Source organism: Propithecus coquereli, unplaced genomic scaffold (assembly GCF_000956105.1).
Source record: "Propithecus coquereli isolate 6110/MARCELLA unplaced genomic scaffold, Pcoq_1.0 Scaffold98, whole genome shotgun sequence".
Classification (NCBI taxonomy): domain Eukaryota; kingdom Metazoa; phylum Chordata; class Mammalia; order Primates; family Indriidae; genus Propithecus; species Propithecus coquereli.
This window is the reverse complement of record NW_012156173.1, coordinates 3,845,406-3,872,946: the sequence shown is the minus strand read 5'-3', so window position 1 is coordinate 3,872,946 and position 27,541 is coordinate 3,845,406. Positions and strand designations below refer to the sequence as shown.

The following is a 27,541-nucleotide window of genomic DNA, read 5'->3' as shown; positions in this document are numbered from 1 at the left end:
GTAGCCTTTTCCACTATTCCTTTCCCATCTATCTATTCGCCTTCCCACAATTTGCCACCCCTAGACACTCATGTCTTTTTCCTTTGTCACTTCTCTAAAAATTTATTGTTTCTTTGCTAAAGATAAAACTTTGAGTTACTCATCTCTTGGTACTCCTATGTATCACACAGGTGACACCCATGTAAATAAACTTCTATTTGTTTTTCACTTGTTAGTCTGTCTTTTGTCAGCCTAAGAGAATCTAACATGGGTAGAGGAATTGATTTCCCTCTCCTATAGCAAGACTGCTTTCTTTTTAAAGGACGAATAGTATTCCATTGTATGTACATACCACATTTTTTTTTCTTTTTTTTTAGACAGTCTTGCTCTGTCGCCCAGGCTAGAGTACAGTGGCATCAGCCTAGCTCACAGCAACCTCCAATTGCTGGGCTCAAGCGATCCTCCTGCCTCAGCCTCCCAAGTAGCTGGGACTACAGGCACGCGCCACCATGCCTGGCTAATTTTTTCTATTTTTAGTAGAGATGGGGTCTCGCTCTTGCTCAGGCTGGTCTCTAACTCTGAGCTCAAGCGTCCTCCAGCCTTGGCCTCCCAGAGTGCTAGGATTACTGACATGAGCCACTGCGCCTAGCCTTCCTAGTACATTTGAATTCCTTGAAGGCAGGGAATTTTGTTGTTTTCCCACAGTTCTTTGGCATATAACTGAAGCTCACTGTTGAATGGATGAATACAAGAATGAACTGGATACAGAAGTGAGGCAATGAAGTAGTCAGGATGACACCAAAAGTTTTAGCTTGAGAAACTGGATGGATGGTGAGATGTAGACACTTGAAAGAGGACGAGGTCCAGGGCTTGAGAGATAACAGAGCTCTGTCCTGAAGATATTAATTTTGAGGTGTCCTTTAGACATCGAATGGATACATTATTAGTAGGCAGTTGGATATGGAAGTCTGAAATTTTGGAGACTCTCTCTCGAGGTTAGAGTCAAACCCAGCAGGTGGTCAGCAGCTTGTAAGTGGTTAAGTCACGGAGCCAGATGGGATCGTCTGGTCAGAGAGCAGAGAGACCGGGGTGAGGTCCAGGGCCTGGATATGCCAAAGTTTAGAGATCAAGCACAGGAGAGGGAGTGTCAACAAGGACTGAAAAGGAGCCAACAGTGAGGCTGGGGAGAAGCCAGAAGTGCTACAGGAAGGTGGGAGGTGACCATAGGTGTGGCCAACTTGGTCTTAGTGGAGAGGACAGACTGATGAGTCTGCGGAGAGAATGGAAGTGAAGACATCAGCCACAGTCCACTCCTTAAAGAAGCTGTGCTGTGAAGGGGAGCAGACAGATGGGATGGTCACACCCTAGACTGCTGCCACCAATCACTGCTCCGTTCGAAAGCATCCCACCCTCTGACCACTCTTCTCTCCAACCCTCGTTGTTGAGTACCTGCACGTCAACAAATCTTCAGTCCCACCAGGCCCTGGAAGCCACTGAGTATGGGTCACCCACATTCTCACTTCCTTTCTTAACCTGCCTAGATTCCATGGACCATCACCAAATCCATTCTTTTCCCGGCCCCTTCTCCCTTCACACGCCGCCCCCTCAACATTCAGGCAAACCTTAACTCTGATCAAACCAACTCTTTGCTTATTTTATCCCTGCATCTGTGGAGCTAAATGCAGTTGAAGAAAACATGCAACTATGCTGAGCAGTCTTATTTTAAATTTACAACATAAATCTCAAGTAGGTCTGTAGGAATGCCCTGTAATTGACCAGGTCCCTGGTGAGTTGACGTTCCTAACTTTCCAGGATGATTACTTCCCACCTATACTCTCCTCAAGCCTCCAGCACTTCCTTCCTCCACTTCCTCATTCTGTCAATAATTTTTCTTTTTATAGTTCACTGAGAAAACAGAAATTAAGAGACCATCTCATCCTCCTGCCATAAGATTTACTAACCTATGTACATCCATGCCCACATACTCTGCCTTGTTGCGAAGGGCAAAGTTACCATTTGTGTACCATCAATTTCTCCCTTCTATGGGAGTAATGTAACACACACACACACACACACACACACACACACACACACACACACAGAGCTGCAGTATTTTCCATCCTAAAAAGAAATATCTCCCCAAACCTCTAATTCCCTCCAGGTACCAATCCATTTCCCTACCCCACTTCTCAGTTCTCTGAAATTCTTCAGATGGCTCCTTCCCTAACTTTATTCCAGTTTCTGATCAAATGTCACCTCTTTAGCCGCCTGTATGATAGTCCCCCTCCACCCAATTAAATCATTCCCCCATTTTCCTGTTTACTTTCTCATTAGCACTTTTACCACTTCAAATTCTGTGCCGTCTCCTCCACTAAAATGTAACTACGCTGCTTGAAAGCAGAGTATCCATTCAACCATTCGACCAGTCTTTATCCATTCACACCATTTACACATGCAATTAATTGGTTAAATTACAGAAAAAAAGATATCTGAAAAGGGAGGGAGGTTCAAAGGTGACCCTCTCTTTTTAAAATAAAGGTAAAATACTATAGTATATTTTGATGCTGATGGGAATAATCCTGAAGAGAATTTGTTAATGCAGGAGCAAGGGTCTAGTGCAAAAGGCAGAACATGTAGATGTAAACAGAGGTATTCCGGTAGAGTTGAAAAATGGAAAAAAATAAAATAGGATCTGGGATAAAATCTCCACTAGCTCTCTGTATGTAATACTGTCCCTGGAAAACTTCCCCGCAGAGGACTGCTGTGATTGTGCTCTGAGAGGACACCCCACCTCACCCTTTGCATGAGGTTGCCCCAAGTTCTGTGGTATACTGAGTTTCATCAGACATCAGGCTTCACAGTCAAAGTCTTTGTTCCACAGCTAAAACATTAAAACCCCAGGGTGATTTTAAAACTAATAGCCTGCGCATTTTTTCCAAGAATTGTAAACCAAGAATGACATTCTCATTAGTGCTTTTTCCTCTTTCAGGAACTATGTGAAGAACAACATTTGTTTTATGAGTCATCACCAAGAAGAATTAGTGCCCACACAGCTTCAAAAAGGAAAAGCACAAGAGCAGCTCTTGGAGTGCAACAAGCTGTGTGCTGGGGAACAACCCAGGCAGCTCTCTCCAGAGACCTAACAGCCTCAACACCTTACGAGCACGGATACAGTGTCACAACACTTAGTAGGGTGTCTTTGGACCAATGCATAGTTGCTACTCCTGTGTGTTCTCTCTTCAGTGTCATGGAGCTAGTTTTAAAAGGACACCCTGAAATTATATAAACAAAAACTCTTTAACCCTTTCTTCTCCAAAAGGAATCTCAAAAGGTAGATGAGCTATATAAGACCTTGTATCTCTAAGTGATCTCTTTTTGATTCTGAGCAGGTTATTGGGTTAAAAAAAAAAACATACTGCATGGTTCAATACTTTCTACCTTTTTTGACAGAGCAGCCTTTGAAAAGACTTAAGTCCTAGTGGTGAGATCGACCTTTGCCTTAAGCTAAGTATGTATGGAGGCCAGTGCTGCTTTATTATTCAGACACAAGTTGTCTGGACACAGGCTTACAGTTTTTGCCTACTAAGACACTACTTGGACTGTGTCTTGTGTAAAAAAAGAACCAGGACACACAGTGTGGACAATTTAATTGCACAGATTTTCTATCTAGATTAGAAGCAGATACTGGCTAGGATTTTAGTGATCATTCCTAGTTACAGTTCAACAAGTACACAGATTATACAAGCTTATTTTATGAAGTATGATCTAGAATTTAATGCAAAATATCTTTTTATGAGTTTCATGTTAATATTGTAAAAGATCTTTAAAAAACGACTTTGCAATAGTTGAGAAAAGTAACCATTTTTCCATATTTTAAATGAATATCAAAGACAATTTAAAAATCCTGGGACCATATTTATTTAGAAATAGTTGTTAGTAAAACATTAGAAAAGGAGTCAGGCCATTAGGTTATTTATCTAAATCTCTAAGCAATTAGGTTTAAGTTATTAAGTCGAGCCTATAAAAATCCTCTCATTGTAAGGTTTTCATGACAACTTATAGTAATCCAATTTCCTGCAATTTTTCGCACTCCTCAGGAATATCACTACCTCAGGTTATGGCACACAGGCTATAATTGATGCGACTTTCAGATGACTGCAGACATTGTAATAAATGACATTCACACATAAAGACAATTTCCTATGTTCTTCACTGTGATGAAACATATTGATGGACACCTGTACCAGCAACATGGATTTTCACCCACACAAAGATGAATTGTTCTCTTCCATATTTCTCCAGTTGATTTTTAAGACTTAGTAAGACATTTTACCAATAGAATTTGGATATGATGACAGAAAATCCACAATAAAGAATCTTAAAGCACTTAAGTAGTAACCCATTAAATTACTAATATTACAAGCTATGAAAGACACACAAAAAACTTAAAGCATAACTTGAAAAAGAATTTTAAAAAATGATTAACCTGAAGAAAGAGAATCCTAAAGCCAAAACTCCATTTTATTTAGCTTGGAATTTTCCTACTGTTCTTTAACGAACTGTCCCAGTTTGAAACAAGGGTACATGATCCACGACATTCCCTTATAACAAAGTGAAAAGACTATATAAATCTACGTAACATAAGAGACTCAGGAGAATGACTAAAAGTCCTGGTTCTGAAATGTATTATCTAAGTTAAAATTGGCAGGGGAAGCTAAAGGAAAAGGAGATTTGAGATCTTAATTCTATCATGGTACATTTCATATGCAAGTTAGAGCATTGCTGTTTTGTTTTGGAAAGAGAAGGGAAAATGTATTCTGCAGAGGATCAGTTTAAGAAATTTATCACGATCCTTTTGCAGTTCCTAAGTGTGATGATTGGGTTTTCAGGCTCTTGTGTGAGATGTGCCTCCCTGAAACCTTGCTATGGCGTGGAAAAAGAAAGAAATTTATTATGAATTACAGGCCAAGATTTTTTTTTTAAAAATCAAGACAGGTTATCAATATGAATTGTTTTTCTTTGCCAAACATCACAGATGGTATGATATTTAACAAAACCGTTCCATGTTTCCTTTGAAGTTCAAACAGCTATTTCTTGGTTTAGCCATTCACTGTAAATGGGCAGGAAATTGTTTATCAACCTAGCTGGTTTATTACCAGTGACCTCAACTTCAGTATTTTAAATCATGCTCTTCTATTTTTCTTTTATTATCCTGAGTCTGTAACTAAACAATTTTGTCTTCAAACTGATTTTTACCCAATTCTCATTGCCCCATACCAATTCAAGCTTTTTGATTTTTGAAAATAAAAGGGGGGATACTTATAATTTGTACGCATATATTCACAGTTTTTATTTATAAAAAAAAATTTACAGTACTTGTGGAAAGCCAGCAGAAGACATCAGACACACTCATTTCTTCCCAGCTTTGTTAAGTTTAGTGGATTACCCATGGACACTTTGCAAGGTGGGGCTTGGCAGCCCCGAAAACAGACCTGGTCAGACTGTCTTTCCCCTGACCTTTTCAGACAAAACACTTCAATGAGCTATTGATCTGCTCAGTTTTCAAGTCATCCAAATACTGAAAATGTTATATCATCTGGATCTGCACCTTGGCTATATAATCATGTTTTTCCCCCTATTGTATCTTTCTTTGTGAAAACTGCAAAACAAGAGGTTACTTATTATTATTAATTAAAACTAAGTGAAAAATCTCAAATTTTTACAAAAGTCTGCCTATAATTCTTTCATCTAATTTTTATTCTCTGTATTTATGAGTTTAGCTATCCTACTAGATCTTAAAATGAACCAAATAAACACAAACTAAAAAAAAAAAAGAAAAATTAAAGTCTAAAAATCACAATGAAATCTTTCATAAGAAAGAAAATACAAAAATTAGCCTCTGCCCCCTACTTTGGAGGGAGTGAGAGGCAGGGTAAGGGAAGGCATTGAGAAGAAAGAAGATAAACACAAAATAATATACACAGTTCAGTGCAGTGCTTAAGCTAGGTTTTCAAGATTTTACAATATGGTAAGGAAAGATTTTATATATGGTACTATATATGGAGGTTAAGATGTTGCCATTTTTCACAAAGGTTTCAAAACCTTTTGGAAATTCAGGTTTTCGTGGAAAATGATGTTGGAATATTGTCTCTCTTAAGTTTCTCCTGAGAAGCTAATCTGACTCTCCACTCAGCTTTATTTCTAGTAAAATCACTGTTGGTTACACTAAACTCCTAAGCCTAAGTGGTAGAGCATGACTGCAGCTTGATCCTGTGTCACCACTCCCAGGCTCAAGGGTGAGCCACAGATACTGTTTCATAAATACACATTTATTGTAACTGTAAGAGTAGCAATCCCATACACTGAATACTCACTCTTTAGCTCCATTAAATAAGACACAGCAAGGGGAAAGACATATCTCACAAAATGGCTTTCAAGTTCAAGTGGAACTGTATTATAATTATACTATGGCACAGAGGCAACTTGTGGGCACTTCTTGTTAAAACAGCACAATGTTATCAGCTTCTGACAAGACTCTTAGTACAGCCTTGAGCACCAACCTAAGATGAATGAGTCAAGAACCTCAACCACTTGCCTACAACTATAGCTGTTGAGTCTTTGCAGAATAACAAAGGTCCAAATGAGGCACAAGCCATCAGAGCTTCTTTCTCACGTCCATCTAGTGGGTAAGAGGATTCTCTTTTTAAAACTACAATTTCTTTCACTTTTAAAAGTGACTTAACATTTTCTATCATATTAAATTAGCAACATAAAACATTATTCTTTATCTATAAAGTTCTACTCTGTTTTTCTAGAATTTATATACACATTTTTATTTCTAATCTGCATGAAAAAAATTCCTATTTGATATTTGGTAACAGAGCATTAAAAGATACTATACACATGTGGTATATATATATATATATATATACACACACACACACACACGCACACACAAAATACACTTCAAAAAGAAGCCAACACACTTTAGCCAAAGTCTAAGCTTGCATAGATTAAAAAAAAAAGAATTACAAATACAATTTTTGTTAAAATAGAAAATGGGGAATAAAAGTTATAGAATGGATATGAAGAGAGATCTTTTCCAAACTTTTATTTGTGCACATTCAATTGAAAAAGATAACTTTTACAGGTTCTTTGGTGCCCATATTCAGCATACAAAAATGTAAAAGACTATTCACAAATAAAACACATTAGCTCAAACTGGAAAAAAATAACAATGACAACAACAAAACAATCTAAGGTAGTGCACACTGTGACAGCTCTGCTTATGGGGACATGAGAATTACTGCGAAAATAAATAGAATGTCCTTTTGTAAAAGCAGCAATGTCATGTCTTGTAAACTTCCTTTTTATATTACAGCAAGGTTTGGAATAAAATCCAAAGGGACTGGAGCTTACACTGTAGCCGTGAATGAATAAAAGAGTCTATTTCCTCAATTACCGTTGGTCCAGTTTTCCTTTTGTTTTGAGTCCAATGTGCAGCAGGTTTTAAAAGGTGCTCAGTTAGAGATTCTAACCAATTAAATGATGAATTATAAAATTTCTTTCCTGCTTTCAAACACAAATGGGTAAATCTGTTCCACAGCAGTAGCAACAGCCTTTACGTTGGGCCCTGTAACAAACACAATGGAGGAAGGAGTGAGAAGAGTTGAAAAGGGGAGCACTAGGAAAAACTGATTTCTCAGAATTACAAATATTTAGGTAGTTTAGAATATCAAATTAATTGTTTAAAAAATTCTACGCTTACATAATTATACACATAGTCATAATAAGAACCAAAAGAATATAAATTTTTTCTAGACAAAGGAAATCTGAAAGACAAAATAATGTTATTCATTTTATTTTAGGGCACCAGTTTGAACAGAGAGTGTAAGAAACTGCATACAAACTCTCATGAGGAGAATAAAAAGCACTGTAATATAACATGTATGAAAGGAAGGAGTAAGAAATGGGACTGGACAATCACTGCCCTTTTCATCGCTGTTGTCTGGCTTTTGGTTAGGCTACAACCGAGGCTTGCAGGGGTCTGGAGGAACCCAGAAGAGTGAGACAAAGCTGCTACCCAAACAGTGGGAAACCAGAGGGCTGTTTTAAACTACATAGTCTATATGCACGAACAACGAGTGCGATGCGCACCTCTGGAGGAATGGACACACTTGAAGCTCGGACTTGGGGGGGAGGGAGGGCAAGGGCATCATACGTAACCTAATCATCTGTACCCCCATAATATGCTGGAATAAAAAAAATAAATAAAAGGATTTAAAAAAAAAAAAAACTACACGGTCTAAAAATCCCCACAAATTTACTATTACTGCTTCCCCACTACGATTTACTCTAACTCTTAGTATCCACACGTTTATTTAAAATCTGGTCATTTCACCCTCAGAGCTTACCCAAGTCAATAGGGGGTGGGGGGAAAAAGGTACAAGACAGTGAGGTGACCCTACATTTGAATTAATCCATTTAACTACAGAACAACTTTTTAAAAGCGTAATCTTTCATTTAAACAGCTAAGAAGAAACATAAAAAAGGGCAATGAAAAATATGTTCAAAAAATTTATTTTGAATAAAAATGGTTTCATTAATACACACTTCTTTCAAAGATCCTGAAAACTTACATATCTACCCACTGTGAATGCTTTGAAGGTCCTGCCCGCATCCTAACTTGGGTTGGCTCCTTCCTGACTCACCTTACCCCTCTCCACAAAGGACAGTGCTTACTCACCATGGAACCACTCAGTATGTGCTCATTGAATTGTTAACATTTTCTAGGATATTCCAGATGTAAATAGTGTATTCTACTTAACCAGGTCAATTATCTTCTTCAGTTTTTTATTGTGTTGTTTAATTATCCATTAACTCAATAAATACAGATTTTTACATATGTACCATTTTATTCTACACTTATTGGGGACTATTCAATAGACTTTGAGGCCTCTCAGATGTCCAAGCTCCAAAGTGTGGAAACAGATAGTTGAAAGAAGGGAACAAATAGACTTGCTCCCCACTTCCCTATTTTTAAGATTCAGGTGGGATCCTGGCAACAGGCTTTGAAAGTCTCCAAGGAAGATGGAGAAACTCATAGGATGAGTCAAAACTAAAGCTTATTTGTTGAAAATCTAAAGGTTCTCAAAAAGTATTATTCTCCTCTAAGGACTGAACAAATAAAAAGCAAAACTCAAAGACACTAAAGAAACTTCCCTTAACTCAGTTTTGTCTAAGGTTGCGCTTGACTCCCAAACAATGCCTCTGTACAATTTGTAATAACAGTACCTTTAAAAATCATACTACATGCTAATGCTACCCTTTGACAGGTATGCCCAGTCTTCTGAAATCACCCCTTCCAAATACTTAAAGATTCAAAAGATACAACAAAATACACATATAACATAACAAAAAGGTACCAATTATATTTGAATATTTTGCTAATGTAAAACCATTGTGACGTTCATAAAATAAGTTTCTTGTGGGTATTTTAAATGCAAGATATCATAAATTTAAAAAAAATCATACAATGGATATATGGAATTTTCTTAACAGCTCCAAACTGGAAACTACTCAAATGCCTTTCGACAGTACATTCACACACTGGATACTATACAGCAATGAGAATGAATGATCTACATGTACCTACATGGAACAATATGAATGAATCTCACTAAGATAATGATGAGTAAAAGACAGACACAAAATAGTATATATAAGACTTACAAATAGTACAAAAACAAGTAAAAGTAATCTACAGTGGTAAAAGTCAGGAGACTGGTTCCCCTTAAAGGGCAGAAGTGACTAAAAGGGACAAATTAGACGTTATGACTATCTTGGTATGGGCATTTCTTATATTGTTCAATCTGTAACTGCCAAGTTTTGTTTTGATATTATAGAATACCTGTTACTGTGATACTTCCTGTTGAAAAAATCTGTAATGTAGCTCTTAGAGACTTTATCCGATAGCACACAGCAGGATGAAGTTCAGGTTCATAACTATACAAAAAAAGCCACAATTAATATAAATAATTATAGCCTGACTAGTAATTTTAAATTTGCTAAGTTATCTTGATTCTTCAAAGACCTACCTGGCATGAGGTCTATTGTTCTTTGTGAATTCTGGCAAACGGATTTCAAATGGCATGTTACACACCGCCAAAACGTTAACAACCTTAAAATCTGTAAAGATTACCTTTAGGAAAGAAGTAAAACGCAATGAATTTATTTTGAAACAAAAAAATCTGCTCATCATAGCAATCCTTAATAATTTAGTGGAAACAAGATAAAACAGAAACATCTTAAGCATGGATTTAGTATTAAGCTATTTTTTAAAATTGTTTTTTAATTATTATGGGTACATAATAGTTGTAATATCTTTAGAAGTTGCTTAGTATTAAAAGCTATAATTGAATGAAAGAAAAAAGCTCAAAAACTTCATTAAAAAATTAAAACCTGAGATATTTGCATGATTAAAACGGTACATTCAGGGTCTTTTGAATCTTATGTTTAGTTTAACTTTTTGATACTTTAAATGAGATATTTAAAACTATTGGGAAAGGAGAGAGAATGGTGAGAAAAAAAAATTAAAGCAGCGTTCTCCTTCTAAAGAATCAAAATGGAAAAGATGTCACCTTAAAAAGTCAATAAATAGAGTGTACATTAGGCTCCAAAGATCAGATGTTTTTCTCATATACATTAGGGTAACATGACATTTCTGTGAGTTTAGTTAGATGTTTATTTTCTCTTGGGGGATAGAGTGATAAAATAATGCTTTTAACTAATTGGGATTTCTCTCACTTCTAATTAGTTATGATGAGAAAAGAAGCACCAAGGTTGAAAACAATGTTCTCTTAATTACTTCAGCCACTCCCACCATCTTAAATCATTTCATTTCATTATCTTTTCAAACATTCCTCCTAAAATCACAATTGTAGATGAGCTAACTATCCTCCAACTCAGTACTTGCACAATGCAGCTGCAGAAAGCGAGGAAACTGCAAAGTAGCACTACCCTCGAATCCAGGTACACGTCAAGGCTCTCTGTACTCTGCCACTCTCCTTAAGCACCAAACCCCATGCCCCAAGAGCAGCTCAGTATGTTCTATCAACTTCTACTTCAGAGACTGAGTCATCAGAGAGAAACTCAACCTCCCATCCCTGTTTCCACAAACTGATCTAAATCCCAAATAGTCTCACCCTCCTCTTCAGGGACCACATCTCATCTTTATTTTTCATTTACTCATCATTTGCAGGTGACCCAGCAATTCTGTAACATGTAATCACTTTATTCGAAGGTATACTTCTACAGAATTATATGTGATAAAGCTGACGTGCCCGATAGTCACGTTACAAGTGCGAGAGCCTGCCAACCTGTGTGTCCGTGTCAACAGGACTCTACAGCTCTCTACTCATCATCCTGATCTGGCATTTGTGAGATGACCGAAAACCTTTTTTTTTTTTTTTTATTGGTGAGAAGTGAAAAAACTAAGAGTTGAAAAAGAAATTAATCTGTATAGAAACAAATCTCTCTATGGGAAAGGAATTTGGGACAAAGCTAGGATCTCTTACAAATACCCACAGGCAAGTTTTGCTACTCATTTTCATACTGAAGGCCAGCATATAAAAAACAAAAACAAAAAAAAACCTAGAAAAAATTCAACCATTAAGAAGAGTTTCTGTGGTGATTTCTGTAGTCTATTACATTAAAATTTTTTAATTTCACAAAAATAAATCCTTGCATGTTTGTGGTTTGGATAACTTTTTGGAATTTACCTGAAAACCTAGTTTCTGCAGACTGCGGGCTAAACGTCTGGCACCAAATTTAGCTTCTTCTTCACTATGGTTTTAAGGAAAGAAAAAGATGATCAGTTACACAGGAAATAAATTTTATACTGAGGAACATAATAAACTTTACATATAATTTTTCACGTAAGTCTAGGAAAATGTCCTTTCCATGAGGGAATAAGTAAAAAACAAAAATTAAAAACCCAAGTAATATTTACCTTGTTGCTCCAGTGCAAATAATTTTTCCTGAGGACCAAATTGTAGCTGTAATTCTAGGTTTTCTAAGCTTCATTAATACTTTCTGAAAACAAAAAAAATCTGATTACCTAATAAGCATTAATTTTTACATATGGTTCTGTTCTATGTAGCCATGTTAATGTCCAAATACTACAAGCTTATCCAACACTGAAATAACTGTTCTCCAAGTCACTCATTCCGAAATCAAGTACAATGCTGATCACAAGGAACATATAAACCCAAAGGACATTTAATTAATTAAAAATACAATATCTACATAAATCTCTTACCATATACTTGAAATCAATGTACCACAAGTGCATAAACATTTCAACTCTCATTCCACTCCAGTCACTTAACTGGAATTTGCTTAGATCCTCACACATGCCAAACTTGTTCATGGCTCAGGAGCTTCGCAGTAGCTGCTACTTTCATCAGGAATATTCCCTCCTCATTATTTTCATTCCATTCAGGTCTCTCATCAGGTGTCACCTCTATAAAGAGGCCTTCCTTGACCATTCCACTGAAACACCCATCCCTATTGCTCTCCAATTCATAACTCTGGTTTGTTCTGCTTCATGGCACCCAATACTACTTTATATGGTATCTTACAGTTGAAATGTTTATTACATACTCAAATTCAACATGGAAATCTCAAGGGAAGGACAAATGTTGAAGCTGGAGATACAATTTGAGATTCCTTAGATGTGAAAGGCATTTATTTAAAGCTATGGGTTGGAATGAAATAACCTACCAAGTGAGTATAAACAGATCAAGGACTAAACTCTAAAATAATATGTAAATTCAAATTTTCATTGCAATTTTTCATTTGTGGAAATATTTATTATACGCTCATTATATGTAAGAAAGAGATATTTACTGAATAATATAACATATAAATCAATTGGGCATTTCTTCTTAAAACTTTTGTCACATTTTGAGTTCTTCCATTTCTCTGTCATATGTCTCACATGTCATACTATCAAACTAGAAAACTATTACATCTAGGGAGACTCAAAATTTACCAAAGGTGAAAATAAAATCTGAACTAAAATACATCATAAAATTGCATATACAAGTGACTGAGAACCACTAGATTCTCTCACCACCAGTTTGTGTATCAACTCAGATTTTTCAATTAATCTTTCTAAAAAAAAAAAAAAAAAGCCAAAAAAACTACTTCCTTTCCATATGTTATGCTAAAGTAGCAAAGCAGTGTTAGGCATATTCCTCTCTAAACTTTTTAGCAAAAATATTTATTCCTTTTTTTAAAGGAAAGACGGTATTACTGATGAACTTGGAAATCTTTAATTGTAGGTCACTGAAAATTCTAATTGAATCTAATTCATTTTTACTTCGTTTCTAGTACAAGAACTAATGACAATTTACATAGATATACTGGCATCTAATTTTTAGAGCTAAATAGAGCCTTCAGACACATCCTTAATTTTCGTAATGTATAAAATATATCTATTTCATCAATCTTTGGTTTATAAAAGCCAAATAAGTACCCATTGTCATTTATAACAATCTCAAAACATTAAGGTTTTATTATTATTATACTTATTAATATTAAGGCTTTAAAATATTACAGGTTTAACAAAAACTAAAATGTAAGATGTCTAGGTTTAAGACCTGAACCATATTATTTTCAGCAGTTTATTACGAAAGAAAATCATTTATCTTGACTAACTAATGAGGGGTATGACAATTAATATTGTAATACAAAAATTACAATATATGTTAGGGTATCATTCAAATATAATTATAATTGAATATATTTAAATAAATACACATGAAATTATAAAGGTCCCTTTCTTTAGTTGAAAGAAATTGAGAGAACAATAAAATGTCTCTAATCAATGAGTTTTTTGCTAAGACTCAAATACAAGTACTATAACTCCAAAAGCTGTCATGTCCACGTGAGGAGGGGTCGCTTCTACAGGGCTCACTGCTGCATCCAGGACAACTAGCACATGGTAAAGTTGCTCATAAACTATCTGTAGAATGGATACATTTTAGCATCACTTACAACACTCTAAAATTAGACTATATAGTACACATACCAAAGTTAAGATACTTACTCCAACATCACGCTTATAAATTACATTTGCTCCCTCCAAAGCTATCTTTCTTAAGTTCAAATGGCATCTTGTTCTAAAAACACAGACTACATTTGTGATTAGAATGTCCAATGCAACATCACTGTCTGCATCCATTGGGGTAGTTTAATAACTTAGCTTCCCACCACGAAGATCACATCCTGAGAAATAAAACAAAATAAAGTCATTAAATTTAAATGAACTGTTAATTTATTTCCCACAATCTTGAAATTAAAATGTAAGAAATGAATCTATATTATTTATTTTTCAAATGTTACTAGAATCAAATCATGTCCCTTTCTTCTCCCCTAAAAATGTTATTTTTAAAAAGATAACATGCCATATAATATCCTTCAAAATCTGGAACTAACTTTCATTGCTTAAATTAATAAGTAACTTTTACATGCCAGGAACTTACCATACTTATCTCCTGCTATTCTCCTTTACAACCACTACGCTTCAGGTGTACCACAGTTATGAGGATTCCCCGAACATACTATGTTCAAGGGCTGGACTTTGTGGTCCCAGTGTCCAACCATTAGTGGTATATAATCTAACTCATACAACTTGCTGGCACTATAAAAAAGATGATCTACTTTTTTCCATTTTGGGCAGAGTAACTGATTTAAGTTTAAAGAAGTAGAAATATTAATTATAACTTTTATTAACAGACTTTTTTTTATTTACTAGCCATTCATTTACTATTCACTTTCTGAACACCTTCTATACAGTGAGGCTACCAGAGAGGAAAAATGAGTAAGGCAAAGCCTTTTGCCTTAAGGAGCTCATAAACCTGTGGAAGGGGGTAGTCTAATAAATAGTTAGCAAAATACCATTTTTATCAAGATAAAAATCCTCCAGTATATATTTTCCAAGATTCCTACAATAAGAGCATTTATATAAACAAGCCCAGGTTTTTACTAAGCACATGACCTATATCTAGCTAAAAATTCTCTCTTTGGGTTTTCACACCTTAAAAAATAAACAATGGCAATTTGGCTTAACTAACCTCACAAAAAGAAAATCAGAAAACAGTAAAAATATACCACAATTAAGACTCCTCGTAGTTACAATGTGAAAAACTAGTATTCTTTATAAGGATTCAAGATTAGCATGACTAAAACAATGAAGGTGCCAAGAGTCCAAATAAAGAAAATTTAGTCTTGTTTTTCTTTTAGCTTCTGAGAAAACACAGGCAACAGCCAGACGGAAACTTTCAACACCTCTACAGGACCATATAGCATTCAACTCTATGTGTCAATTATACCCCACTTCCCTATATTTTCTCACTCTTACATTCCCACATTCCCTTCAATCTGTGTATCCTTTTGTTTTTCTGTTCCTTGTGTATGTTTGAGCTACCTCAAATCATTTTTTATGTACAACAGGTGGGGCAGGGGTGACGATGGGAACTGCAGGCAGATTAATAAGCAGAGGCACGTAGGCAGTTTATTACCATTGCTCTTATGCAGCATGCTCAACCTCTGACTCACCACTTACTAGCTGTAAGAACTGGGACAAGTTATATAATCTAACTGTGCCTCAGTGTTCTCAGTTGTAACATGGAATAGTGTCTGCCACAGTGTGATGTTGTAAGAATTAAATAATGTATAAAAAGTACTTAGCACTTAGTACTAAGCACAAAAGTACTTATGGAAAATAACACAACAAATGACAGTGGTTATTGATGAAATAAGGTAAAATTAACAAGCAGATCAGAGATTTCTTAGCATCATTTCCCTTGCATACCTTAGAGCCCTGTTACTGAGCCATTTGGACACCACCAGGTTTTCTGCTAGGTTCCTAGTTACTTACTCCAATATCCATTTCACCCTCCCTTCATAATGACCAGAATCCAGATGTCTAGCTGGGTTTATTGTGATGGAAATAAAATATTCATATTATAGTTTTCAGGCTCCCTGGCAACAGGTATAGCCAAGTGGCCACATGACTATGTTCTGGTCAATCAACGTAAAATAAAATGGAATGTGTCTTTTGGGAAGTCTGCTTACAGTGACCAACTACACCAGCAAGGACTCCTTTTGCCTTTCTGCTCTTCTTCATTCTTGCTCCCTAGAGTTTGGATATGAGAGCTGGAGCTCAAGCAGCCAATTTTGGACCATGAGACTATGAGGATGAGGATGATAGAACAGTAAGACAAAAGTGGCCGGGGTCTTTGAGATGCAGTGAACCCCCTTATCCTACACTTCTTAATTCCAGACCTCATGAGTATGAGAGAAAAATCAATTGCTCTCATGTTGGATTTTTGTTATATACTGCCAAACCTAATGCTAACTGCTACACATACCTGAGGATAAGCTACAAAAAGCAACCATGTAAGGAGAAACTTCATACAAAGAAACTATATCAAATTTACTGTTTCACAACAATTTTTTTTTTTTTTTTTTACATCAAACAGGCTAAAACAAATTGACTCGGATTTACTACTTTGAGTTCTAAACTACTAAACTGCCTGAGGGGACAACACAGGATAATATATCGGGTGAAAATAAGTCAAGAAGGAAGGGGTAAAGCAAATCTTTGTGAACTTGAATATAATTCAAAATTGATGACTGTTTCCAACATTCTAGCAACTTAAATTTTAAAAAGGAGGACATGGCAATAGTTCATCATAAGTGTTCATATTTTAGATAAGTAGCCTGGCAAGCAGGCTCAGAAAATAACTGTTTTAATAAAAAGTTTCCTATTAAAATTATAATACGAAAAAGTTAGTACTTTAAAAAAGAGGCACCCTACATGAAAGATCTCATATTTTTTGAAGAAGTATGAAAAAAGACCCATTTTCAGTCGGTTTATCTACCTTGTAGAACAAGAGAATAGTACTGGATATTAACAAAGATTCACTTTTTATTTTTATTTACTTATTTATTTTCAGACAGAGTCTCGCTCTGTTGCCCGGGCTAGAGTGCCGTGGCCTCAGCCTAGCTTACAGCAACCTCAAACTCCTGGGCTCAAGTGATCCTCCTGCCTCAGCCTCCTGAGTAGCTGGGACTACAGGCATGCGCCACCATGCCCGGCTAATTTTTTCTATATATTTTTAGTTGTCCGATTAATTTCTTTCTATTTTTAGTAGAGATGGGGTCTCGCTCTTGTACAGGCTGGTCTCGAACTCCTGACCTTGAGGGATCCTCTCGCCTCAGCCTCCCAGAGTGCTAGGATTACAGGCGTGAGCCACCGCGCCCAGCCAAGATTCACTTTTTAAAGCTAAACATATTATATCCCTTTTAGATAAGATAACTAGATGGCAGTCCAGTGAAATAGATAAATTTCAATTTCTACAAAGCATCTATCACATTCCTTGTAGTTTTAAGGTAGTTAAATAATTTATCAATGGGTAAAAAAAGGTCTACCTGAGTAAACAGTAGTAGTTCAAAAGGCTTAGGTTATTCCTGAAAATACACACACATTAACTTTGTTCAAATTAAACCACCACCACCACAACAGCTACAGGAAAGACAGTGTAAACTAATTCCCACTAGGAAAGAAATATTCCAAATTGTTTACTATTATGGTATCTATAGTTAAACATCAGGATCATCTACTTCCTCTAATAAATTATAAGCTTTTTGAGGTCAACGCTATGTCTCAAAGGTCTATACATTCCCATGGCTCAACACCATATCTGACATATAGTAAAATGTTCCATTATTATTTGGTGAATAAATGCTATAAAATCCAACATTTCAATCTCCTGTCTATATTAAATTTCTCATCTACCTAGAATTCCAAAGTATTTCTTTTAATTCTAGGCATGGAAAAAACTTGTTAGAAAGGCTGAAACTTATCTTCCAAAGCTACCTAATAGGTAGTATACTTTATATTTCATGGTGGTTTACACATAAATTTTTGATGTTGTTGTTTACTGGTATGTAGTGCTCCAAAGAGAATGTGTTTAAGCAACTCCACAAAAAATACAGTATTTGAAGGTGACATTAAACTCACAAGGCTGTTAAGCCTGCTAGCCATAGCACTATAGTATAACATACTTCAGATATACAAAAGGGCAAAAAGAATACTACAATGAACATCTATGTATCCACTATTCAGCTTAAAAAATAAACCTTACAATACAACTGATGTCTCCCTATGCACTTCTACCAAATCGCATCCTCATCCTTCCCCTCCAGAGAAAACCTCTACTCTCAATTGGTGTCTTATCACTCTCATATATTACTCTTAAACTTATTACACATATACAGTATATCTCTAAGCCCAATTAAGTCACGATTTTTAAAAAAGATAGTGATGAATTTAGTTTGCTAATACTCATTTAGGATTGACACAGCTATGTTAATAGGTAGAATTAGTCTATAGTATCGCTTTCTTGTACTGTCCTTATCTGATTTGAGTATTAAGGTTATACTAGACCTGTGGTCCCCAACCCTCTGACCGCAGACTGGTATTGGTCCATGGCCTTTTAGAAGTGGGCCACATAGGACAAAGTGAGAGGCAGGTGAGCAAGTGAAGCTTCATCTGTATTTACAGCTGCTCCCCATCACCTGCATCACCATATAAGCTCTGCCTCCTGTCAGATGAGCTGTGGCATTAGATTCTCATTGGAGCGTGAACCCTACTGTAAGCTGTGCATTCGAGGCATTTAGGTTGCATGCTCCTTATGAGAATCTAATGCCTGATGACCTGAGGTGAAGCAGAGGTGGTGATGCTAGCACTGAGGAGTGGCTGCAAATACAGATTATCATTAGCAGAGTTTGATGCCCTCCCCACTACCCCAGGACCATGGAAAAATTGTTTTCCATGAAACTGGTCTCTAGTGCCAAAATGGTTGGGGACCACTGTACTAGACTCATTATATGAGTTAGAATGGTTTCTTTTCTTTTCAATTCTCTGGAAGACAGTTTAGAAAACCTTATCCAAAATTGTTTGGACTTGTTTCTTGTTTGTTTGATGAATTTTAAAAGACTAATTCAATTTTTAAGAGTTTTAAAACAATTAATGCCTTCTATTTTCTTCTTGAGCCAGTTTTGTTAAATTAAATTTGCCTGGGAAATTTTCCATTTCTTCTAAATTTTAAAATTTACTGGACATATAATTCTTCATGGTGTTCTTAATAATCTTTTAAAATCTCTGCTGTAGCACACTTATCCCTTTTTCATCCTAGTATCACTTATCCCTGCCTTTCATCCCCCTCATCAATCTTAATGAAAGGCTTTTCTATTATACTTCGGTAAGTTTCTTCAAAGAACAAACTATCAGCAGTTGATCATCTCTTAAATGTTTTTGCCTATGTCCATCATTTCCTTCCTTCTGCAGATTTATTCTATTCTTTTTTTTTTTTGAGACAGAGTCTCACTGTGTTGCCCAGGCTAGAGTGCCATGGTGTCAGCCTAGCTCACAGCAACCTCAAACTCCTGGGCTCAAGCAATCCTTCTGCCTCAGCCTCCCGAGTAGCTGGGACATGCGCCACTATGCCCGGCTAATTTTTCCTATGTATTTTTAGTTGTCCAACTAATTTCTTTGTATTTTTAGTAGAGATGGGGTCTCGCTCTTACTCAGGCTGGTTTCGAACTCCTGAGCTCAAACAATCCGCCCGCCTCGGCCTCCCAGAGTGCTAGGATTACAGGTGTGAGCCACCACGCCCGGCCGATTTATTCTATTCTTTTCTAATTTCTTATATTGGAAAAAATGTAAGTTGAATGCTTAATACACTATTTACATTTCCATTATTATTTTTCTTGGACTATTTATTTATTTAGAAGTTCTTTGCCATTCAGAAACACATGTCTTAAAAGAATGAGATACCACTTACTTATATTGGCAAACATCAAACAGTGCCAATGAAGGTGTGAGTAAACCAGCATTCTCTCATAACTTGGCACAAAAACTTTTTACAGGAGACAGATAATCTGGCAGTGTGTATCCAGATAATTTGAAATGTGCATGTATGTGGAATTGTAGTCAACTGGTAAGAATGCATCTTGAGAAATACTTGGATTGAGCAAAGTATAAATAAAGATCATACATTGCAATTTTGTTAAGAACAGAGACAACCTACATGTCCATCTAAAAGACACTGGTTAAATAAAGTATAGCATAGTCTACATAACAGATACTAAACATATTTTATTATATAAATTACAAAACTACATGGATGTGGACGGAGGTCCATAATGTTTGTTAGAGTAGAAAAAAATACGTCTGATAATGAGCTCATTTTAGTTTATATACCTATATTTGCATTCATATACTTAAAACTGCCAAAATATTAACAATTATTCTACTCAGAAAATTGGCATATCAGAGTGACTTTTCTTTTTGATTTTTTCTTTTATTTTTCTGTAGAGTCTGGACTTTTAAAAAACAATAAATACATATTAGGTTTACCATAAGAAAAATAAAGTTATTTCCACTTTGATTTAAATATAAATGTCAAGAATTTGCCCACTGCCCAAGGCCTAAAAGTAAGACATTGTTTGATCAGGTGTTTTGTCCTATTTCTCAAGTAAATGGCTAGTATGAGTTTGATTTGTCAAATATCTCCTTCAAAGTTCAAAACTGTGGGTGTCCTACCTTCAGGACACGTCGCATTTCTAGGTTTGTATTAAAATGCATCCAGAAGTCGAAGCTGCTGCTTCTTTGCTCAATGACTTTATTGACGAGAACACATCTGTATTTTAGGTCCTCTTACCTTCTAGAGGCGTTCAAAACCATTTCTGCAGCAACTACAACAGCAACCTTGAATCATCACCTGGAAAACACCGCCACCTCCTGGCTTTTAAGACAAATTGCATCAAAGACTACTACGTTTTATTAATAAATTTTCCACACGAGAAAAGGTATTTAAACTGAAAGACCACAATAAACACCATCATAAAAACAAAGCAAAAATAACCTTAAAATCTAATTGAAAGCCAAAAATTAAAACTAAATAAACCTGAGATTACAGAAAAGTAGAATCTAGCTACTTTAAATGTATTCAAGTTGGAATTGAGGATACAGAGGGAGGGGCCTCAAAGGTTTAACCACAAAATTACCATCCATGGCTTGGAAAAAAAAGCAGAAGCAGGGGAAGACTGCTAACAGACCAATTTGCAAACACAACATAAGCCTATGCGGTCTTCTAGAGAAAGCTCTTTTCTGAAAGTAAAATATGCCATCCAAACTAACCTCATTCTTTATAAAGCTCCTGAAATAGCAGATTAGGAAATAGACATTTTGTGTCCTGATTCTGACACATTACTTGACAGTCTTTCAACATGTACCTGTGACCAAGATGGAGAAAAACTAACATTTTGCCTTTGGAAAGAGGAATGTTCTCTCTCATTTATTTGATAGATAGCATAAACTTTACAAAAGGGGGCTCTGACCTAGTGTTTATATTTAGCTATGTGACACTATGTCAATTATCTAACCTGTCTCTAAATCTTCATTTTCTCTTCTATAAATTGATGACATTATCACCTGTATCTCCCAGGATGCTTTTAAGGATTACATATGATTATCTATGTCAAGTACATAGCATACAACATGTGTCCATTAAATGGCAGCTATTACTGTTTGATGGATTCACAGGTAGTTGAATATCGTAAGCAAATAGTATTATTTAATGAATTGATGCAAAATTTGAGAACCGTTCGTTACAGGTGAAAAAAAAAAGATCATAATAGGTTAGGTGAAGGTCAGCACACTACAGCCAATGGGCCAATGCTTGTTTTGTAAAAGTTTTATTGGAACACAGCCATGCTCATGTGTTTCTGCAATGACATGGCAAAGCTGAGTAGTTGTCACAAAGCCAGAATGAACCACAGCCTAAAATATTTACTACCTGGCTATTTAAGAAAAAGTTTGTTGATTACTGGGCTAGCCCAATGAGGCACTATCATCAAAATCAAATTTAACACTGATAAGGTAAAGCCCATATTTTTTACTAAAATAAATAAAATGTATAACATAATCCTTGATTGGACCCTGGTTTGAATAAACCAGTATAAGAGACATCTGAGGGAAATTTGAGTGATCTGAGTGGATCTGAATGGATCTGCGTGATAGATATTAGGGAATAGCTGTCAATTTTGTTAGGTGAGAACAGAACAGTTATGTAGACAACACTTATTTTTTAAGAGACATATACTAAAATATTCAGGGGGGAATGTCATGTCTGTAATCTATTTTAACTTTAAAATACAGGTTATCTTTCACTATCTGAACTCAGTAACAAAGAGATTTGGATAAAGCTTCAGATGACTACTTTGATGTCTGGAATCTTGCCACAGGACCCAAACAAATTTGGACAATCTATTTTAAGATACAGCATAGACTTGGATAGTAGTTATAAGAGTATTTTAGAACTAAAAATACTGTATTACTGCTTTATTGCTTATGATTGTTCAATCTAGGTTACAGAAATTACATCCAACTAAGAGACAACCTACAAAATGGTAGAGAGTATCTGCAAACTATCTGACAAGGGGTTAATATCCAGAATATACAAGAAATGTAAACAATTCAGCAAAAAAAGTAAATAATCTGATTAAAAAATAAGCAAAAGACCTTAATAGACATTTTCCAAAACAAGACAAACAAATGGCCAGTAGGCATATAAAAAAATGATCAACATCACTAATCATCAGGAAAATGCAAATCAAAACCACTTCACTCCAGTTACAATGGTTATTATAAATAAAAGAAAAAGTGTTGGTGACGATGTGGAGAAAAGGGAACACTTATACACTGTTGGGGGGACTATAAACTAGTACAACCATTACAGAAAACAGTATAGAGGTTCCTCAAAAAATTAAAAATAAAACTACCATATGATACAGCAATCCTACTACTGAATATATATACAAAGGAAATGAAATCAATATGTCAAAGAGATACCTGCACTCCCAAGTTTACCACAGCACTATTTACAAAGCCAAGCTAAGTGTCTAATAATGGATGAATGGATAAAGAAAATGTAAATATTATTCAGCCTTAAAAAAGAATGAAATCTTGTCATGTCCATCCACATGAATGAACCTGGAGGACATCATGTTAACTGAAATAAGCCAGATAAAGAAAGACAAATTCCACATGGTCTCACTCTTATGTGGAATCTAAAAAAGAAAAAATTGATACCACCACAGAAGCAGAGAGTAGAAAGTAGAACAGTGGTTACCAGAGGCTGGGGAGGGGAGGATAAGAAGAGGTTGGTCAGTAGGTACAAAATTACAATTAGATAGATAGAAGGAGTAAGTTCTGGTGTTCTATTACACAGTCGGATGACTATGGTTAACAGTAAAGTATTATGTATTACAAAACAGCTAGAAGAGAGGCTTGTGACTGTTCTCACTACAAAGAAATGATAAATGCACAAGGTGATAGATTCATTATCCTGATTTCATTATTAAATAGCACATATGTATCAAAATATAAAATTGTATCCCATAAATATGTACAATTACAATGTGTCAATTAAAAATAAAAATTCTGGTGATATGAGTGTTCATTATACTATTCTCCCTACATTTGCCTAAAAATTTCCACAATAGTTTCTAAAAGCTGTTTAAGATAAAGCCTTTCCTTCACAATAGGTTATATTAAGACAACATAGGGTTTACAATATATTGTACTGTATTAATTTTTTAAAAGAAGCCACAAACCCAGGTTATACAGGAGTGTCCAGATCAAACGAAATAATGACCTCTGCTACTGAAACATCTAGAATATCCTGAACTTATTTAAAGCAGGCGGTGCTGATATCCAGAGGCAAGTAGGATGGTATGGAATACTAAAACAGCTATCTGTGTGAGGAAAATCTCAGGATATTTAGCATAAGAAAGGAAAGACAGTTGTTCTTCTCAAATATCTGAATAAAAAAAGGAAACTGACAGAGTCAAAGTCACATGGAAGACCATCTCATGAAGCCACACACACAAGAAAACATATACCTCCACTGCAAAGTAGTGGGCTCCACAGCAAATTTAAGTGTGTCAAAAAATGGGACATTAAGCCCGGTTTGGTGGCTCATATCAGTAGTCCCAGCTACCTGGAAGGCTCAGGCGGGAGGATCACTTGAGCCCAGGAGTTTGAGGCTGCAGTGAGCTATGATTTTGCCACTGCAACTAGTTGGGGTGACAGAGTGAGACCCAGTCATAAAAAATACATAAATAAAATTTTGGAAAAAATTTTTAAAAGGGAGGTAGAGCTGATTAACCAACAGTTAGGAATGTTATGAGTCTTCTGTTAGATGAGATGAGAGTAGACTGATGGTTTTTAAGATCCCATCTAATTCTAAAATCCTGAGTCTAACATTTTAGATGAAGACACATAGACAAATTTAGGAATTACACACTAAATTTCCATTTTAATTCTAGAATTATTCTGTTAGTTTAGAAAATTTATCATCGCAATTCTGAACTTCCCAGTTTCCCTTCAACATGCATTTGTGTTCAAAGAGGCAGTAAAGGGAGACAGTCAGACAACACGAAGGGCCAATAGCACAAGCAGAAGAACAAAACTGAAAATTTTTAACTTGTTTGGCAGGGTGACATTTTATCAGGAGGACATTTTTGTGCCTGGCCCAAGAGCTTCTACTTTAGGAGTCAGTCCATAGGGCTGGCATTTTTATAGTCTGGTCACATGAAGAGAATTTTACTAACAGAATGGCTGGTCACAAAAAACGTATTTTCCAAAGGAAAGGATTATATATTATACTACTGGTAAAACATTTAACAAATGCTTAAGTAAAAGCAAAAGTATTTGATGTACAAAAATCATCATTACATTAAGTCAAACAGAAAGTTAAATTATCTTCCTCTCATATGTCTCCTCCTACTGTCTATTAAACCCAATCTAATACCAAGTTTGAAGACTGGTAAGCAGACAGCATTCATGTGAATAATTTGCATCAAAATGAATTGCTATGACTTTAAAAAATCTACATTGAAGAAGCACCAAAGATACTAATTAATTAACAACAACTGAGATTGCCAGCAACTACTAAAAAAAAAACAATAAGGAGTATATTTTATGCTTCAGTAGATGACAATACTTGTAATGGTTCCTAAGAGGTGGTAGGGAAAGATTTGAATAACGCCGATTTTCTGAATAAGTGCTTATGGAAAGATAAATTCAATGATTTACACTCTGTTGCTAAAGTTCTGGTTGAAGAAATGAAATATCTTGCTATGTAAGAATACACAATCTAGGCTGGGCGTGGTGGCTCACGCCTGTAGTCCTAGCACTCTGGGAGGCTGAGGTGGGTGGATCATTTGAGCTCAGGAATTTGAGACCAGCCTGAGCAGGAGTGAGACCCCATCTCTACTAAAAATAGAAAGAAATTAGCTGGACAACTAAAAATATACAGAAAAAATTAGCCGGGCGCGGTGGCGCATGCCTGTAGTCCCAGCTACTCAGGAGGCTGAGGCAGGAGGATCGCTTGAGCCCAGGAGTTTGAGGTTGCTGTGAGCTAGGCTGATGGCATGGCACTCTAGTCTGGGCAACCGAGCAAGACACTGTATCAAAAAAAAAAAAAAAAAAAAAAAAAGAATACACAATCTAATACCTGTCCCATCTTAATGTTTAAACCATACCCTACTTAAGAATTTCACTATTTCAACATACACTAAAATATATCTATAAAGTAAGAAAACTTGGATGTTAAGACAGTAGACATGGATCCTAATGTAAGCTATGTGACAGGGGACTAGTTCTGAACTGTCCCTACTCTTATTTGTAAAATACAAACAATACCATTTACTTCCTGTGATTGTTTTGAAGAATTAATGAGCACCTCACAAATTATAATATACTCTATTAAAGCAATGCCATATTAGTCAATGCTAACATTAATTTTAACTAATATATTATTGTGGATAACAAGGGAAAAGTGTATTTTACTGAATACAACTTTAAATCTGGGGATTCAAACTCAAAGATAAGAAATTTGGCATACAGATTCCTTATTACATGAAAGCAAAATTTCTTTTGGATAGATTTCTTAATATTTCAAATAAATGGTCTTAATACACAATTTTTAAAGAAGATAGCATGTTATTTTCTGATTACATAAGAAACAGTCACATATAACCCTAATCATAGTGATAATTATTGCTTTCTTCTGTCCTCATTTGGGCACGTTTTCAGGCTGCTAAATCCATATATTTATCTGTATATATTAAACAAAATTGGGAGCATATACATATGCTACCTTATCTAGTCACTAAAAGATTTTGTAAAGATCTTTGACAGCCTGAGATATGAGAAGCAGAAATACTGAATTAATTGATTTTCCTTGAATACTAATGAAGGTGAACTTTTCAAATACAGTCATGTGCCGCATAACAATGTTTCAGTCAATGACAGACCGCATAAAAGACAGTGGTCCCATAAGATTATAATACTATTAATGTAATTTTTACTGTACTGTTTCTACGTTTAGATACACAAATACTTAGCATTGTATTACAATTGCCTACAGTTTTCAGTACAGTAACATGCTGTTCAAGTTTGTAGCCAAGGATCGACAGCCCATGCCCTATAGCCTAGGTGTATAGTAGGCCCAACCATCTAGGTTTATGTAGGTAAGTATACTCTATGATATTCACTTAACAACGTATTTCTCAGAATGCCTCCCTGTCATTAAGTGATGCGTGACTGTATTATTAATACTAACCATTTGTATTTCCTTGAAGTCAACTGTCTCATATCCTTTTTTCATTTTCATTCTATGATTTCTTATTGACTTATAAAAGCTCTCATAAGAATATCAATCTTTTGCCAGCTTAATCTATTCCTTCTGCTGAAAATGATTTATCCCCACTTCTACATGTGGCTCACTCTGACTTTTAGAGCTCAGCATCACCTTCGTCCAATCAATTCTATAACAATGAACAGGAAATCTAAGTGTTAGGCCCCATACCAGGGGATAGGGATCCAGCAGTGAACGCATCTAACAGAGGAATGGCAAAGTGTTCTCAGCTCTGAGTTAACAGTATGAACTGTTCAGACCTGAAGGAGGATCAGCATGGCAGGGTGGGAAGAGTGAAAGGAAAAACGGTACAAGAAGAGGCTGGAGATATAGGGAGGGGTCAACTCATGCCTACTATACCACATTAAGGATTTTCAATTTATCCCAAGAGCAATGGTGAACTAAAAGAGAAGCAAGATGGGAGGCTGAGGCGGGAGGATTGCTTGAGGCCCAGAGTTCAAGACCAGCCTGAGCAATACAGTGAGATCCTGTCTCTACAAAAAATTAAAAAATTAGCCAGGTGTGGTGGCATGCACCTGTAGTCCCAGCTACTCGGGAGGCTGAGGCAGAAGGATTGATCACTTGAGCCCAGGAGTTTGAGGTTTCAGTGAACTATGATGACGCTACTGCTCTCTAGCTCAGGTGACAAAGTGAGATCCTGTCTCAAAAAAAAAAAAAAAAAAGAGACAGAAGAAATGACATCACGTATTTCCATTCTA

At 35.8% G+C, this 27,541-nt stretch overlaps 2 protein-coding genes across 2 annotated transcripts in view; one reads left to right on the top strand and one right to left on the bottom strand.

The window, feature by feature from the left end:
- The window catches only part of SLC2A12 (solute carrier family 2 (facilitated glucose transporter), member 12), a 52,517-nt gene extending 49,144 nt beyond the window's left edge, over window positions 1-3,373 (top strand). The window contains exon 5 of the mRNA XM_012665191.1: window positions 2,969-3,373. Within this exon, the coding sequence (XP_012520645.1) occupies window positions 2,969-3,122 (154 nt within the window). The 3' untranslated portion in view covers window positions 3,123-3,373. The remainder of the gene's footprint in view (window positions 1-2,968) is intronic.
- A 3,701-nt stretch (window positions 3,374-7,074) lies between these two features.
- TBPL1 (TBP-like 1) lies at window positions 7,075-14,277 on the bottom strand. Its single transcript, XM_012665240.1, has 6 exons — window positions 14,093-14,277; window positions 11,990-12,072; window positions 11,760-11,823; window positions 10,077-10,180; window positions 9,890-9,984; window positions 7,075-7,612 (listed from the first exon to the last, which is right to left on the bottom strand). The coding sequence occupies exons 1-6, from the start codon at window positions 14,225-14,227 to the stop codon at window positions 7,533-7,535; spliced, it is 561 nt and encodes a 186-aa protein (XP_012520694.1). The 5' UTR covers window positions 14,228-14,277; the 3' UTR covers window positions 7,075-7,532.
- Between the last annotated feature and the right edge of the window lie 13,264 nt (window positions 14,278-27,541).